The sequence below is a fragment of the Globicephala melas genome, chromosome 16, assembly GCF_963455315.2.
Source record: "Globicephala melas chromosome 16, mGloMel1.2, whole genome shotgun sequence".
NCBI classification, from domain to species: Eukaryota; Metazoa; Chordata; class Mammalia; order Artiodactyla; family Delphinidae; genus Globicephala; species Globicephala melas.
The window spans coordinates 27,837,638-27,855,361 of NC_083329.1; the positions used below are offsets into that span (position 1 = coordinate 27,837,638).

The 17,724-nt window shown below is 36.3% G+C and overlaps 1 protein-coding gene across 5 annotated transcripts in view; it reads left to right on the forward strand.

Moving 5' to 3' along the window:
• ERLIN1 (ER lipid raft associated 1) overlaps positions 1-17,724 on the forward strand; it is a 47,106-nt gene that overhangs the window by 11,053 nt on the left and 18,329 nt on the right. For all 5 annotated transcript variants that reach the window (XR_009559240.1, XR_009559239.1, XM_060285917.1 and 2 more), the window contains exons 6-9: positions 780-905; positions 3,084-3,157; positions 10,887-10,945; positions 12,849-12,940. Coding sequence is in view for 3 of the 5 variants with exons in the window: in XM_060285917.1 (XP_060141900.1) it covers positions 780-905; positions 3,084-3,157; positions 10,887-10,945; positions 12,849-12,940 (351 nt within the window). In the remaining 2 variants the exon portion in view is untranslated. The remainder of the gene's footprint in view (positions 1-779; positions 906-3,083; positions 3,158-10,886; positions 10,946-12,848; positions 12,941-17,724) is intronic.

Consider the following 17,724-nt stretch of genomic DNA (forward strand, 5'->3'; position numbering starts at 1 on the left):
GTTCATCTGTTGTGATCTGGAATCCGGTTACATCTAGTATCCTCCGTGGGAAGGCGAGTAGAGCAAGTCTTGGATTTGAAGGGAGAAAGCATGTTTTAATAAGTAGGGTACAGGTTCTGGCACGTTCTAGTATGTACCCTTAGGCACATTTCTGAAATTCTGTTTCTCAGTTTCATATTATGCAAAATAAGGAGATTTTTTTTTGTGAGAATTAAGTGATAATGTATATAAATTGCCTGATATAAAGTCTGGCCCAGAAATGTTAGCTTCTTTCCTTTCTAGCCAGTCATTTTTTTTTTTTAACAGCCTTTAAAAACTGCCTTTTTGAAAATGGTCTTTTGGAGCTGTCTCCTTCTTTCATTCCCACTGTTCCTCAATTAGTTCAGGCCCTCTTTACCTCTTAGCTAAACTTTTACCTTGCAGTAATTGCTTTACAGTTCCCCTGCCTCTGATTTATATGCCTCACAATTCATTTTCATTCTGCTGCCAAAGTACAGATCTGATTGTGTCATGCCCTTGCTCAATTTTTGACGGTTCCTTATTACCTCCAAGATAATATATACTCTCCTTAGTATGGAATATGAAGTTTGCCCATTAGAATTGCAAATGCAGTAATATCTGGAGAATAAGGCACAAGGAACACATCAAGGCTTGGCGTTGTGTTTCATGTTTTCACTATTTCATTGGCACCTTTCCTCATGTATATTTTATCACTGTAACTTTTACCTTGGCTGAATTAGAGGATACACGGGTGAACATGGATAGTACCTCTCTTTCAGTGTTTGATATAGTGAGGAACTACACTGCAGATTATGACAAGACCTTAATCTTCAATAAAATCCACCATGAACTGAACCAGTTTTGCAGTGCCCACACGCTTCAAGAAGTTTACATTGAATTGTTTGGTAAGTGTCTCATTTGTTTTAAATATATAAATAACCAATTAGAAATCTTGTTCAACTTGTCTGTGAATGCTATAATAATATTAGTAAGCATTATGCTATTTGAGCATTTCTTCTGAATTTATAATAGAGCAATTGTCTTTAAAATATTCTTTATCTTAAGTTTAAAATTGCTTAAATTTGCTTAAAATTGCTTAAATTAAGCAAATAGTTACGCAAACAAGATATTTTAAGAATGATAACCATTTTCTGAAATACAAAGTATGTAACTTGGTAGAGATTGGAAAAAGATCATTTGTTACAAACTAAGTTCTTTTTTTTAAATTAATTAATTAATTTTAGTTTTGGTTGCGCTGGGTCTTCGTTGCTGCACATGGACTTTCTCTAGTTGCAGTGAGCAGGGGCTACTCTTCATTGCGGTGCGCGGACTTCTCATTGCGGTGGCTTCTCTTGTTATGGAGTACAGGCTCTAGGCATGCGGGCTTCAGTAGTTGCAGCACCCAGGTTCAGTAGTTGTGGCCCGCGGGCCCTGGAGCACGTGGGCTTCGGTAGTTGTGGCATGTGAGCTCAGTAGTTGTGGCACACAGACTTAGTTGCTCCGCGGCATGTGGGATCTTCCCGGACCAGGGCTCGAACCCATGTCCCCTGCCTTAGCAGGTGGATTCTTAACCACTGTGCCACCAGGGAAGTCCCAGACTATATTCTGTTTTTACTATGATAATTTACTGAAAATTAGCTTTGTTGCTAGTTTAATAGATAATTTGGAGAAATTAAGAACCTGTGTCTTGGAGTTTCCCAAGACCCACCCCCACGTTTGATGATTTGCTAGGAAGACTGACAGGACTCAGTATAATCATACAGCTAAGATGTACTACAGCAAAAGGGTACAAAGCGGAAGGAAAAGGCACTTGGGTGAAGTCTGAAGGAAATCAGGCACAAGCTTTCAAGAGTCTTCTCCCAGTGGAGTCATGCAGGATACACTTAAATTACTCCAGCATTGAATTGTAACAATACACGTGAGATGTTGCCTGCTGGAGAAGCTCATTAGAGACTCTACGCAGGATTTTTACTGTGGGCTGGTCATGTAGGTACCTTCTGCCTAGCATATACCAATATTCCAGATTCCCAGAAGGAAAGTAGATGTTCAGCATAAAACACATTGTTTGAATAAACAATTTAGGCACAGTGAGTCATTGTTATCAGTTCTGGGGATAGAGGGAATGCTCTCCGAATCCATGACCCCAGGTGACAGCCAGAGGCCAAATTGCAAACAGGCCTTTCTAAGGATAGTAGTTTCAGGCTTGCTATGTTGACTCTTTTCTGTACAAGTTGCTTTTCATTTGTGGTAGGGAAAGCTCTGACCAGGGATTGGGGTGCTGCTATTGGCTGCTCACTTCTCCCTCCTGGAATTACTGAATTTCTTAGAGGCAGGCATAGGGATGGTTAATCAATTTAGAAATCTATCAATTGATTCCTCATTGATGATTGAGAACTATTGACGTGGTGTTTGAGAAAACTGGTCTGTCCTTAATTGTCACATCACTGGTTATTTAATAATGCGGAAGGTACTGTTGAGGTGGATAGAAAATTCATGAGTTACAAAGCCAAGTGAAGTGACATCTTTATTGTCCATTCTTGTGTGCTTCAAGGACCTTCCTATGAGCCTTTCCCCCACCCTCTCTGTTTTTAAATCCAAAATAATTGGCAGAGGTCCCTGGAAATGAAATTTAGTTATTTGGGAATTTGGATAAAGATTGACTGAAGATGAAAATTTGTTTTTTTAGAGAATCAGGACACATATTAAGTAACGACAATGAATTAAGATATTAGAAACCTAGATTCTCCATTTATTTGATAAACTTCAAGTAGCTGGTTGTCATCTTTCCTTAATTTCTTTGTTCGGTAATTCCTCACAATTTTTCCTCACACAAAAGGAAAACTCTCTGTCTCTCTCTGTCTCTCTCTCTGTCTCTCTGTCTCTGTCTCTGTCTCTGTCTCTCTCTCTCTCTATATATATATACATATTTGTTTTCATATGTGTGTGAAATGGTTTAAGCTCTATAAAAGAATAGTACCATGGAAACTTTAGGTCTAATTATGATTTTTTTTTTAAATGTTAATACAATGTAAGGAAATTTTTTTGAGTGTAATGAGAGCTGTTGTTCTTGGCTTCAAAAACAGATCAAATAGACGAAAACCTCAAGCAAGCTCTGCAGAAAGATTTAAACGTCATGGCCCCAGGCCTCACCATACAGGTAAGCCCTTCTCCTAGGGAAATTCTTTGCGAATTTTGAGAGCTTTGTATTTAATTGTCCTTTCATCAGACTGTTTATTCAGCAGTTATTTAATTGTAGTGCTAGGGTGATTTACAGAATATCTTTCTCAGTTATGGGTGGCATTTTTTTCTGAACTCTTAGAGGGAACAGATAAGCTGAGGCTCTTGCAAGGAAATAAAATCCGTATACAGCTATGTATGCGTGTGACATTATTAAGATACAGTAATGGTTTGGCTTCCCTGGTGGTGCAGTGGTTGAGAGTACGCCTGCCGATGCAGGGGACGCGGGTTCGTTCCTCGGTCCGGGAGGATCCCACATGCTGCGGAGTGGCTGGGCCCGTGAGTCATGGCTGCTGGGAGAGGCCACAACAGTGAGAGGCCCACGTACCACAAAAAAAAAAAAAAAAAGATACAGTAATGGTTATAAATCAGTTTAAGACTAATCCTTGCCCTCAGTAAGATTATGAAAAAGAATTTCACGTATAAAATTTGGGTAATAATTCTAGACAAAGTATTAATTGACAGATGAATTGATGGGATGATAACTGCTCTCAGAGTTTAACGAACATTTCAAGAGAATCTGCCTGGAAATGACTGATTGAGTTGAGATTTTATTGATAGGTAGGTCTGGAAGAATTAATACGATTTATAAGGTGGAAAAGAGTAAGGAAGATATTTCAGGTGGGTGGAAAGACCTGAGTAAAAGCAAGGTAGCAGAAGAATTTAGTGGTGGTGTGGTGGTGGCAGTGGCATTGGGAAATAGAATGGTGAGAATAACTGCTTTTTTTGGGTATTTGTTCAGATTGGGTTGAAATCCACTAGTAGGTTCTAAAATCAATTTTAGTGGGTCATGACCAGCATTTTAAATAAGATGGAATTGAATAGGAAAAGAAACCCGAGCACGTGGCATGTAGTAAGTTAAAGTATCAGTCTGTGAGGCTTTTGTTTGTTTTACATAAGTGTGTGGGGTAGGTGTTGATATTGGGTGTGACTGTAAGATGCCTTTTCTACTCTAGTCATGGTCAGTAACATTAGAACGCAGTGGCTTTGGATCTGGATTACCTGAGAAGTGGTAATGTGGCTTCTCTAATGTCCTTTCTTAGTTTCTAGATTGCACTGCTTCTGAGAAGTGTGCATTCACTGTGGGTGATCGTATGCGATCTCATAAACGAGTCTGGAAAACTTCTGAAGGTTTTCCCCTGTCCTCCATCTTGCCATTATCTCTGCCAGGTGCCTGAGGGGGAACTGCCAAAGTTAAGGGTTCTTTTGAAATGTCCCAGAGCTAACTTTGTAAAACTCTCTTGGTTGCCTGGAGCAGCTTTTCAATTTTGAAGATAATATGAATGCCACAGATTCCTAGATTCTGCTCAGGTCGTTACTTGGAGATCTAGCTCATTCTTCTAAACAGCCCCCTAGAGTTCCTTGCCTTATATTACATAACCATTTCCCTACTGTTTCCAATTTTTTGCTATTAATAAACAATAGTGTAGTGAATATTCCTGACACATCTCCTTGTATGTACACTTTATCTTTCAAAGTGGCTGTATAAATCTACATTCTTTTTTTAAATATTTATTTATTTATTTGGTTGCACCAGTTCTTAGTTGCAGCACGTGGGCTCCTTAGTTGCGGCATGCGAACTCTTGGCTGCGGCATGCATGTGGGATCTAGTTCCCTGACCAGGTACAAACCCAGGCCCCCTGCATTGGGAGCGTGGAGTCTTATCCACTGCGCCACCAGGGAAGTCCCTAAATCTACATTCTTACCAGCAGTATATGTGAATACTTGTTTCTCCATGACCTCATCAGCATGTGAAGCAATCAGACATGCTGATTTTTGCTGTATGGATAGATGTGAAGTTATCTGTCTCCTTGATTTGCATTTCCTTAGTTGTTAATGAGGTTGAGCATCTTTTTGTTTATTTTTTGGTCCATTGGTACTCATCTGTCAATTGCCTATTCATATTCTTTGCCCATTTTTCTATTGAAATGTTTTTCTTTTTCTTACTGATTTGTAGTAGTACCTTGTATATTATCGATATTTTTATACACACGCATGTTATATGTGTTGTAAAAATAATCAGATATTAGGAAAAAGATGAATAACAAAGTGAAATTCAACAGTAATCTTACTGTGCAGAGATAACATAGTTCGTTGTATCTTTCCAGACTCTTCTTAATACAGAGGAACATATGTTTATAGTTATAAATAATGTTGAACTAAAATGGAATCATACCATAGCTTTTTTCACCAGCAATATATGTAAGCAGCTTTTCAAGTTAAAAGTAAGATTTGCTGCATCATCACTTTTAATGTTTTTATTTAATCCCTGTTGGCTTCCAGTTTTTACTGTTATGTGCATGTTATGACCAAGCTTATACATACATCTTTTAAAATTCTTCCCTTAAGATAAGTTCTTAAACGTAGGATTGATGCCTTGTTTGGGAGCTTTTTTATATACATTGCCAAATTGCCTTTCAGAAAAATTTTAGTAGCTTATGCTCTCATCAGCAGTGTTGATGAGCTGTTGTTTTCTATACATTTGATTGTGTGATTGTACTCAAATAATTAACAGATGCATACCTGCTCTCTAAATCCTTTTGGAAAAAATGAATCTGCCAACATTGTGTATTAATTATTGAGGTTGAATGCCCTAGGATGTTTATTGGCCCTCTGTATTTGATTTGTGAATTGTGTTTGCTCATTTTTTGGTTGTTTTTATGTGTTTTTCTCATTAACTTAAATAAACTGTTTTTGATATGTTAATTATTGCAACTCTTCTTTAAATGCATAGTAAACATTTTCTCCTAGTTTTTTTCTTTGTCATTTAACATTTCTTTTCCCCTTGACAATTCTGAAGTTTAATTTTAGTATTTTTAGCAGTAATTTTAGTATTTTTTTCTTTATGGGATTTTGCTGTGCTACTATGCTTTTAAGAGCCTTTCACCAACTTTAAAATATAGAAATTTAAATAAAATCAGAAATTACAACATTTTCTTTACTTTTACAGTTTTATTTTTAGATTTAAAATTTTAATTCATCTGGAATCCATTTCGATTTCATTTGTGAGGTTGGGCTCCAACCTGCCCCTCCCCCAATTTATTAGCAACAGCAATTACTGAATAATTTATGCCCCTTTCTCCTCTTTGTTTGAAATGCCATCATATTATTTGCTAAATTCCGTTATATAGTAAAGTCCTTTCTGAACTTTGTTGTGTTCCATTGATTTTTCTATTTCCTATTCTTTCATTAGTTATTGAGCCCTTGGTCTTTTCCTATCAAATCTACTTCTCTCCTGTTTTTTCCCTCTTGTTAGTAAATGGCTCCTTCTTACCCTCAGGCCAGTCTAGAGGTATGGGAACCCTCTAGCCCTTAACATCTAATCAGTCCCGTATCCTGCTGATTCTACCAAATCCATCTAAAACATCTTCACTGCCACCTCCTTAGACCAAGTACTATTTCTTGCCTGGACTTCTGCAGTAGTCTTCTATCCTGTTTTCTCACTTTCACTTGTCCACATCATTTTCTGCATGGCAGAAAGAAGGATCTTTTAAACTTACCTATATTTATTTGTTGGTTTTTTTTGTTTTGTTTTGTTTTGTTTTGCGGTACGTGGGCCTCTCACTGTTGTGGCCTCTCCCGTTGCGGAGCACAGGCTCAGCGGCCATGGCTCACGGGCCCAGCCGCTCCGCCGCCTGTGGGATCTTCCCGGACCAGGGCACGAACCCGTGTCCCCTGCATCGGCAGGTGGACTCTCAACCACTGTGCCACCAGGGAAGCCCTGTAGTTTTTATAAACGTTATTGAATGAAAAAATGTCACTTTCTTGTTTTTAAACTGATAGATCAAGATCTCCATTTTTTTTTGGTTGATTTATTCTTCTTATAAAATAGTTTCTTATGATAGTTGGAATACATTTTTAGAACTTAAAGGCTATTTTTCACCATTCCTATTTTTAACATATTACCGTATGGTCATGATAATTCAACTTTTCATTCACTTTTAAAATTTGATAAGATATATTAGCTTTTAAAAAAATAATGGCCTTTGGCAGTACAGTGGTTAAGACTCCGTGCTTCCACTGCACGGGGCACAGGTTTGATCCCTGGTTGGGGAATTATTGGTAAGATACTACATGCTGCATGGTGCGGCCAAAAATAATAATAATAATGGCCTTTGATATTTCTGCCAGTTTATTCTACAAGATGAGCTTTCATTATTAGTATTTTCAAGTCATATCAGGTACCTAAATTGGCTTATACATTTAAAAATTAGGAACATAGTCTATGACTTTACTTATAATTGTATTATCATTTTAGTTTCTTTTAGAATTTTTTTTTTTTAACTATTTTTTAAATTTTTTAATTTATTTTTTGGCTGTGTTGGGTCTTCGTTGCTGCGCGCGGGCTTTCTCTAGTTGTAGCAAGTGCGGGGCTACTCTTCATCATGGTGCGTGGGCTTCTCATTGCGGTGGCTTCTCTTGTTGCAGTAGTTGTGGCGTGTGGGCTCTAGGGCACGCAGGCTTCAGTAGTTGTGGTGCCCAGGCTCAGTAGTTGTGGCTTGCAGGCTCTAGAGCTCAGGCTCAGTAGTTGTGGCACACGGGCTTAGTTGCTCCACGGCATGTGGGATCTTCCTGGACCAGGGCTTGAACCCGTGTCCCCTGCACTGGCAGGTGGATTTTCAGTCACCGTGCCATCAGGGAAGCCCCTCCTTTAGAATTTCTGACCTAGGTGAGAAACCCATATCCCAAGTTAAATTAATATCTATGAATTTAATGAGCTTTAATTCTATTAAATATGTAGCACTTTTTTTTAAGCATTGAGGAATGCAAATGATTCTTGGTGACTTTATTGTATGTCTGCAAGTTTGCTGAATTAACTGTCTCTAGTAATTCTTTTGGTTAATTTCCTTAGATTTGTGAGTGTGTGTGGTAAAAAATACTTAACATGAGATTTACCCTTTTAAAATTTCAAGTGTACAATACATTTTTATTGACTATAGGTACAGTGTTGTATAGCAGATCTCTAGAGCTATTTATCTTGCTTGACTAAAACTTTATGAATTTCCCTAGATTTTTTTTAGTTATATAATTATGCCAAAATAAAAATCTTGATTTCCCCCCCAACCTCGTATTTTAATTCTTCACATAACACTAATAACTATCTGAAATTCTCTTGTTCATTTATTTGCTTTTTGTTGTTCTTTATTGCCTTTAAAATTTTATAGTCCATGAGAGCAGTCTTGCCTTATTCATTGCTCTGTCCACAGTGGTTGGAATAAACAGTACTTGGTACAGACTAGGCACCCAATTAATATTTGTTGTTGAGTGAACCTTCTCTGTAACAATCAGTATTTTCATTTTTCCCTTCTCTGTATTTGTACCCCATTTTTCCTTCTTGAACAACTATGGCAAATTAAAGTGGTGAAAATAAGCATTCTTGATATTTTTTCCTATGTTATTTAAGGCAGTGACTATATATATTAAATGCTGGCTTTTAGTTTAAAATATATGCTTATAATCCACGAGTCAGTTTAACAGACATATTCATTTCATCAGCTTTTTTTTTCCCTTTCTTTACTCACTGTGTGTGTGTCTGTGTGTGTGTGTATTTTGACCATTGTTTTTGAATATGTTACTATTTTATTTAAATCTCTTATGAAGCAAATTACTCATGGTATCTGTTACAGTAGGTGCTTATATTTCACATATTTGAAAATTATGAGATTTCCCAAGATTGGCAAGCGTGTAGTGTGTTCTTCAGACTCACACAGCAAGACAGAAGTCTTCAGAAGAAGTCCTATTTCATGCTCTTTTTATAAGACTATAAAGATACATGGCCAGTCTCATAATTAAATGCAATATGACAGTGCTTCCCCCTGAATCATATTGGAAGTCATCTGTATTTCTGGTAGTCACTTGGGAAATCTGGCATCTCTTATAAATTCTGGTTCTGAATTTTTCTTTGTCTTATGGGTATGTCCATGAGTTGTTCTTTATGGCCTCACATGCCTTACCATTAGCATGAAATGACTTTTTTCATTATGGTCCCCAGCTTCTTATTCCATTTCATTCTAATTCTTGTATGTAGTTATTATAATCCTCAAAATTATGTACACATCTGACTTGTCTCTTTTATGTAGGGGAGGCTATGTTGCTTAAAAGTTTTAAAAGCCTTCTTTCATAAGCCCTAAAAAAAGGCTATGTGCTTAAAGGCCTTGTTGCTTAAAAGTTCAGCCAGTTTTCAGAGGGAAAGTAAACGTTTCTACAGATCAGCAAAGTGCTTTGTGTGTGTGTGTAGCAGGGTGGAGGGGTGGTGTAGGATGTTTAACTAGTAAAATCAAACACTTCTGAGAGATCAGGTCCTTGATACGGAAAAGTCAGCCTTCGAAATCTGTACTTCCCAAGCAGATGTAACCCTGTAAGGGCTTATGTGCCCACAGCACAGAAAGCCAAACTCTGATAGTGGGTGTTTGCAGCAAAGTAAGGGTTTTTTTGCAGGGTCCCACAAGGAGAATGGGCAGCTCATGCTCAAAGGGCTCAAACTCCCCAGTGGCTTTCAGGGAAGAGTTTTTAAAGACAGCATTTGGGGTGAGGTTTGCAGGGGGCATGACTTTCTTCATGGTGATGTTCCAGAAATCTTAATCATCAGTCTTCTGGTTCCAGCCAGTTTGGGGTCTCTGTGCTTGTGCTCAGGTAGTCAGCATCCTCCACCTGGGTGAGGGCCTTGGTTACTTCAGAACAAGTCACAGATATGCATTAGGTTGTTACGTATATCCCTTGAGGAGGAACCAGGACTCTGTTTTATAAATGACTGTTTCTTGACTGCTTTTCCTTTGTTTCTGCATTTCCTCACTCCTGAATTAGTAACTGCTTGAGTTTGTTCTTTGGAACTCATGGAAGGCCTAGGAGACTAAAGCCTTTTTCCAGGGAAGGCCTAGGAGACTAAAGCCTTTTTCTACAAACAAGAAACCGGGAACACAGAGGGGCTTTTGTACGTGGCTCTTGCACCCCAAAATTATCCTGTTTCATAGATAATTATGCCAAAGTACACTATGGTTAGAGAAACAGGGTCTAGTAAACAATGTTTACAGAGATAAGTAGACTTTGTTCTAAGTGAGGTTCTAGGAAGAAAGAATACAAGCTGCTAATTGTTATTTGTTAATTGGTGTTTGTTTTCCCTCAGTGTTGAGCTGTTTATTTGTAGCCAGTACTGAGTGATTGCAGGTTTAGGAAGTGGTAAATTCATTTACTTGTCCACTGTATTAAGTTGCATGTACTGACCTGGGTTTTTGCTTGTTTTTGTTTTTGTTTTTGACTGTTTCCTACTTTATAATTTAAATCTTGAAATTTTGCCTTCCTTCTGTTTCTTTGGTTTGCAGGTTTGGAAAGGAAACACAAGTATCCAACTTAAGAGCTTTGTGAAAGGTCTTTTAAGAGAGAACCTTTTCCCTAAAAATTTATTTCCTCAACAGGTAGAGTGGTTTATCCTATAGCCAGGCATTTTTTAAAGGAAACAAGAAGCAGCTTATTTTGATTTTTTGGGTTGATGGCAGGAACAGTAGATTTTCTAATGGGATCCCTATGTGTGTCAGTAGGCAGCTATGTCAGAGCTGTTTTATTAGTGTCATTTGAGGAGCTGTTTTGTAGAAGATTTAGTTTGACAATTTATTTTTCAAATACACTTTGGCTTTTTTACTTTTATTTTTTAGGCTGTGCGTGTTACAAAACCCAAAATCCCAGAAGCCATAAGAAGAAATTTTGAGTTAATGTGAGTAATATGCATGGGATCCCAATATTTTTATTTAGGGCTGTCTACATTAATTTACCACTCTAGAGGAAAATTATGTTTCAGATATTACACTGGGGAGGGCTATATGTCTATCTTCCATTCTTTAATTCTAGTAATATTACCTAGTCTGGTGTCTTAATTCCCACTAGACTCTTATTAGTTTTCTCTTTATATATGGACATTTCAGGAGCAGCTTCAGTGGCTAAGGATGCAGTTTGCTGTAGAACTGTTGTTGGAAGCCTAAGCAGCTATAATTTGGATGTGAATAATACCTTGACTTAAATATTAATAGAGGAGAGAAAGAGTCCTAGCTGTTAAGGTTAAAGAGAGTGTCTATATTTTGTTACTGTGTTACAAATGGTAAGAATAAACACATTGGTATCAAGTTTGCTTTTCCATTGTATGTGATTATGTATCTAAAATTAGACCTGATCTTTATAATTTGCCTTTGGGGAAACTTTGCCTGGGTTGACTCCTGGTAGTCTTCTCTTCTGTGTGTCCAGGGCTGACTGGGAATGAGAAGTTACTTGCTTGACATGAAATTAGTTTCAAAGTGTTTTAGAAGATTCCTTTCGGGGACTACCTATTGCAGTTGAAATGTCAGTATTCTCATATGACAGGTACTGAAAAGAAGAAACAGAAGTCTTTAGGAAACTTGACAGATATGTTAAGAGGCAAAATATGAAATACTAGAAAACTAACTTTGCAAAAGTCAAGAATACAAAAGACGTATAAATACAGGGGGTTCAAAAAGTACTAATACTACTTCTTTGTAGAGTGTTATACTTCTGAGTTATTATTGTTCCCAAGTCTATATCTTTTATTATGCAAAGTTTTATCTTCCCTTTTTCATTGTAGAAAAGGATTTCTTCTTTTAAAACTGTAAAGCACAGAGTGCTAGGCTGAGTAGATCATGGGTCTGATCCATTTATAGAAGAAAAATAAATTTCGTGAAGGCTCAGCATGTCTTAGGCATTAAATATAATAGCTTCTGGTGATGGAAAGATGAATACTATGTGTTATCTGCCTTCAAATAACTCACAGTATCCAGAATGTCATTTTATGTCTTTTATCAATGTTGGCAGGAGGAAAGGAGAGAGGTGGGGGCGGGTGATGTTTGGGGAAACTATTGGAGTTACTTTACAGGTAATTCTGGATCTTTCCTAATTTTAAACACTTTTGGAATTCTAGAATTAAAGGCTACCTTGGGATAATCCAGTCTAACTTCCCACCTAATAGTGATCTTTTTTTATACCCTTTCTTCCATGTGGTCACCCAGTTGCCACTTGTACGTGCTTAGTGATTGGCCACCTATTTCCATTGTTAGAAAGCTCAGGTTCTTAGAAAGTTCTTCTTTGCATTGAGCCCCAGTTCACCACATAATTAGTAACTGCCACCTAGTTATATCTTCTGTATAACAAATCGGGCTGCTACACAGCGGTGTCTGCCTGAAGAGGGGCTGAAATCCAGCCCCCTTCTGCTTGCCAGACCATGCATCCGAGGGGTTGGCTACATCTGCCCAGAAGTTAGTGCCTTTTGCTAATTGGTGCAGATTAGCTGGAGGCCTAACAGCAAGAGGAAGCATTCATATACTCCAGACACTTCCAGATCACAGGCCTTTCCATGATAACGATTAGAGGAAAGGGTCTGACTAAAATTCAAATATACTAAATTTGATTCCTATTTCTGGGTGACTTTGGGCAAATCATTTAACCTTTCAACCTCAAATTCATTATTAGTAAAATAGGATAACATCTCTCTTGCCTACCTTACTGAGTCAGAAAGTTCTTGTTGAAAATGGTTCTCTGACCCGCTGTAGAGTCAGAATTACTACCTGTGACTGTACACCATTTCTAATTTTTTGTAATATTTTACTCCACAGGGAAGCTGAGAAGACAAAACTTCTCATAGCTGCACAAAAACAAAAGGTTGTGGAGAAAGAAGCTGAGACAGAGAGGAAAAAGGCTGTTATAGGTACTTGGATTTCTTTCTGAAATGGATGCCTCTAAGTACATGTGTTATGAGTTTGTCCTGTTCTTTGTCCATCTCATGTTGGATATTGATGGGACTCAAATAAGACTGCATCATACGTAATGGAGAATTCTGGAAATTCCTTTGTGTATTCAGATGTCCTAAAACCTTTAAAAGTAGATGAGGCCAGTAGTTGATGAAGTGCTTTGGCTCTTCACCATGGTGTTGGCCCCCACTGTTGTCTTTTGAGGACAGGAAATGTGGATAGGGCTTGGGGGCAGCTCTAGCCTCTGGCGGACTAGGGGTTTTGTTTATACAGATTCAGAACAAGGAGGTTTTTTGGCCAAAGCTCAGGATTATAGTATGCATCCTTGCTGTTGACATGCACCTAGTTTTATCTGGATAGATAGATGTTACCACCTCTAGAAGTACAGCAGCATTGCTCACGGCTCATTTTGAGTCCCAATGACTTCCCTAACACTCCAGCATATTGTGTATTCAACTGCCGTCTTAGGTTCTCAATTGTTTGTTCCTTGGTTTGCTGAAAGTTTGAGTTTTATATTAAATATTTCAAATATACAGGAACATACAGAGAACTATATATGAAGGCTTAACATTTTGCCATATTCCTTCAGATCATATTTTCTTTTAGGAAAAAGTTTATATATCTATTTGAAGCCTCCTTTGTACCCATCCCTGGTCTTATTTCTTGACCTCTCTTCTCAGAGTACATTCTATTCTGAAGTTGATGTATATTTTCTGTCCATATTTTTATACTTTTACTCTAAATATGTAACAGGAAACAATTCATAGAATTGTTTTACTACAAAAGTGGTATCAAACTCCACCTTTTATTTCACAACTTCATTTTTTTACTAACATTGTTTGAGTTTTATTCATATTGATACATGTAGATCTAGTTTATTTTTAACTGCTCTGTATGTATCTCATTCTATGAGTGAGCCTCATTTGATTCTGATGGATTACTAATGAGTTAGTTTCTGGTTTTTCCTTATTACAGACAGTTCTGCAGTAATACCCTTATCCATGTCTCTCTGCACACATGCAAGAGTTTTCCTAGAGAAGTGCCACTCCACATGTGATGTGGGTCGGTGCCCTGTCACCGGCTTTTTGTTTTGGATCCACAATGAGATGAGTATGGAAATTGAGAATGAGTGTTAGAAGTTCTTAAAGCATTTTAACACAGTAATTTTATTGTCTGTTGAATCTAATAAAAAACTGGAACTTATGTTTTTCTTTTTTAATATTTTTCTAGTAACTCATTATAATTTATAAAATATTGAAATACAAAAAAAAATGCTTTCCCACAGGTAGTTTGAGAAGCACTGCTCTAGAATGCATATCTTGAAGTAGAATTGCTGGGTCATAGGATACACACATCTTCAAATTACAACACGCTGCCAAATTGCTCTCCAAAGTGCTTTCTCCATTTTACCCTCTCCTCAGCAGTGTTTGAGTTTCAATTTCTGTGCTGCCGTATTCACTTCCCATTTCCACACATCGTCCTCTACCCTTGGAGTTATCAGATTTTTTAAAATGTATACCAGTTTGATGATGGGCATGGTATCACATAATTTTGATACGAGTTTTCCCAGTTACTAGTAAACTTGAGTATTGTTTATGGGTCATTCGGGTTTCCCTTTTTTTAGTATGTGAATTGCCTGTTAATATCTTTAGCCCATTATTTGATTACTTTTTTAAACTGATTTGTAGAAGTTCTTTGTATCTTCTGGATATTAATCCCTTCCCAGGTTTATGCATTGCAAATATCATCTCTCAATTTGTGGCTTGTCTTTGAACTTTATGATGTCTTTGACATACATATATATTTCATTTTCATGTAATCAAATTTATCAGTCTTTTCCTTTCCAGTTTGTGCTTTTCCTATCTTGTTTTAAGAATTCTTCCCCAACCCCAAAGTAATAATTTTATTCTGAAAGTTTTAAAGTTTCTCATATGTAGGTCTTGAGTCCATCTGGAATTTATTTTAATGTTTAGTGTGACATAGAAATTCAGTTTAATTTTTTCCAAATGGCAAGCCAATTGTCTTAGACTATTTATTGAGTAGTTTCTTATTTCCTGTACTTATTTCTAATGCCACATCTGTCATATAATAAGATCCTACATATAATTTGTTCTGTTGTTAGGGTTTCCATTTTCTTTCAATTTCTTGGTCTATCCTTTTACAGTAATACCTTGCTTTAATTACTGTAGCTTTCATTTTAAGTCTTGCTATCTGGGAGAGCAAGTTCCTTCTTAACTATTCCTCGAAACTGTTCCTATTTCTAAAGTTGTATTGGACTATTCCAGGCCCTTTATTCCTCCAAATAAATTTTAGAACCAGCTCCTCAAGTTCCATAAAATACTGTTAGGGTTTTGATTGTAATCACATTACTTGTATATAGTACATCAGTTTGGAGAGAATTACAATATTTATGATATTGAGTTTTATAAATCTGTTATATTTCTCCATTTATGAGAATGAAAAATGAAAGAATGGTCTTTCAAAAAAGTATCATAATTTTCTTCTCAAAGTTCTTACACACTCTTTGTTAGAGATTTATTCCTATATATTCCTCAAATTTTTTGCTATTATAAATAGGCTCTTTTTTCAAGGCATATTTTCAAACTGGTTTTTACTTTTGTATAGGTATGCTGTTAATTTTTTCATTTAGCAGTCTTGCCGAAAATGCTGTTGTTTCTAATAGTCTCTTGGATTTCCCAAGTAATCATATTGTCTTCAGATCAGGACAGTTCTGGTTTTTTCTTTGTACTCCCACACCTTTTAGTTCTTACCTTACTGCTTTAGGCTATGACTTCCAGTGAAGTGTTGAAAAGAAAGATGGTGACAGGCATTCTTGTCTTGCTCCTAACTTTATATACACAGTCCCAGTGATGTTTGCTATACTTAACTTTTATCGGGTTAATGACATTTCCTTCTGTTTCTTGCTTGCCAAGGGTTTTTATCATGAATGACTGCTAAAACTTTTAGAGTTTTTTTCTAAATCTGTCGAGATGACCATATAATTTTTCTTTTTAAAGCAATTAATATGGTGAATTATATTAATAGATTTTCTCTTACTGAATTATTTTGTCTTCCTGGGATAAATTCACTTGACCATGAAGTAGGAGTTTTACCCTAATAATTTCTTTTAATTTTTCACTTTTATTTTCATAAATGGTCAGCTTTTTTTTTTCTTATATTCTTACTCTCAAGTTTTTGAGGGTTTTTTTGTTTGTTTTTTGTATCATGGTTATACTAGCCTCAAAATGAGTTGGAGAGCATTTCTTCTTTTTCTGTGTTCTGGAGCATTTTGTATAAAATATGTTTTACTTCCTCTTTGTAGGTATGGTGGAACTCAATTATAAAAACCATCTTGGTCTAGTGGGGTTTGTGTTTTTGTATGCTTGTTTGATTTTTATGGCAACACTTAACCTACTGATTTAATTTCTGTAGTGTGTAAGGTATTTGTTTCTTTTTTAAGTCAGTTTTGGTAGTTATACTTTCTAGAAAATTCTCCATTTTATCTGTTACTTCAAATTTGGGGGCATAAATTTGTAAAGTTCTCTTACGATTTTTAAACCCTCTACCAAATCTGTATGCCCCTTTTCATTCCTGATATTGTTTATTTGTGCCTTCTGTTTTGCTGGATCAGAGGTCTGTTTTATGCATCTTTTCAGAGAACTAAATTTTGATTTGGTTGATTCTTTAGTCACTTTCTTTTCGATTATTATTTACAGTTATTTTTTATTATTTATTTATTTTACTCACTGGTTCTTTTCTAACTTTTTGAGTTACTAAATTCTTTAGTAAAAACTAAAAGACTAAAAAAGTCTTTTCTAATGGAAACGTAAGATTATACATTTTCTTCTAAGTTCTGCTTTTAGGTATATCCACAAGTTTTGAATGTAGTTTATTTATTGGTGTTTGGTTTTCATTAAAAAAAAAAAGTCCATTATTTCTTCTTTGACTCATGAATTATTAAAAGTATATTTTTCAGTTTCTAATTGGTTCTCAGGGGGCTACCTTTTTATTGTTGATTTCCAATGTTATTGCATTGTAGTCAGAAAATATCCGTTATATGGATTCTTAAGTATTTGTTGAAGTTTGTTTTGTGGATTATCAGTACGTGGTCCTTTTTTGGTAAATGTTCTATGTGTGCTTGAAAAGATTGAATGTATATTCTCTATTTGTTGGATGCAGGTTTCTCTGCATATTCGTTATGTCAGGATTATGAATTGTATTGTTCACATCTTCTGTATTCTTCTAATTTTTGCCTTCTTGAGCTATCAATTACTGAGAGAGGTGTGTTAAAATCTCGCACTATGACCATGAATTTTTTGACTTAAAACTTTTTTTCTTTATGTATTCTGGGGCTATATCATTAAGAATGTTTAGTTTCAGAACTGGATTTACATCTCTGTGGAGAATTGGTCCAGTTATGTAATAACCCTCTTTTATAGCCAGACATGCTTGTTGGCTTAAGGTCTATTTTGTCTGATGATAATATAGCTATGACAGATTTCTCTTGGTTAGTTATTTTCTTGATGTGTCTTTTCACATCCTTTTACTTTCAACTTTTCTATGTCATTATGTTTTAGGTGTGTCTCTTGTAAACAGCATATAGCTGGATTTTGTTATCTTATCCAATGTGAGAATCTGTCTTTTAACTGGTGAGTTTAGTCTTTTTATATTTATTGTGGTTACTGCTATATTTGGACTTGTTTGTATCATTTAATTTTGTGCCATTTACCATGCTTCTTTT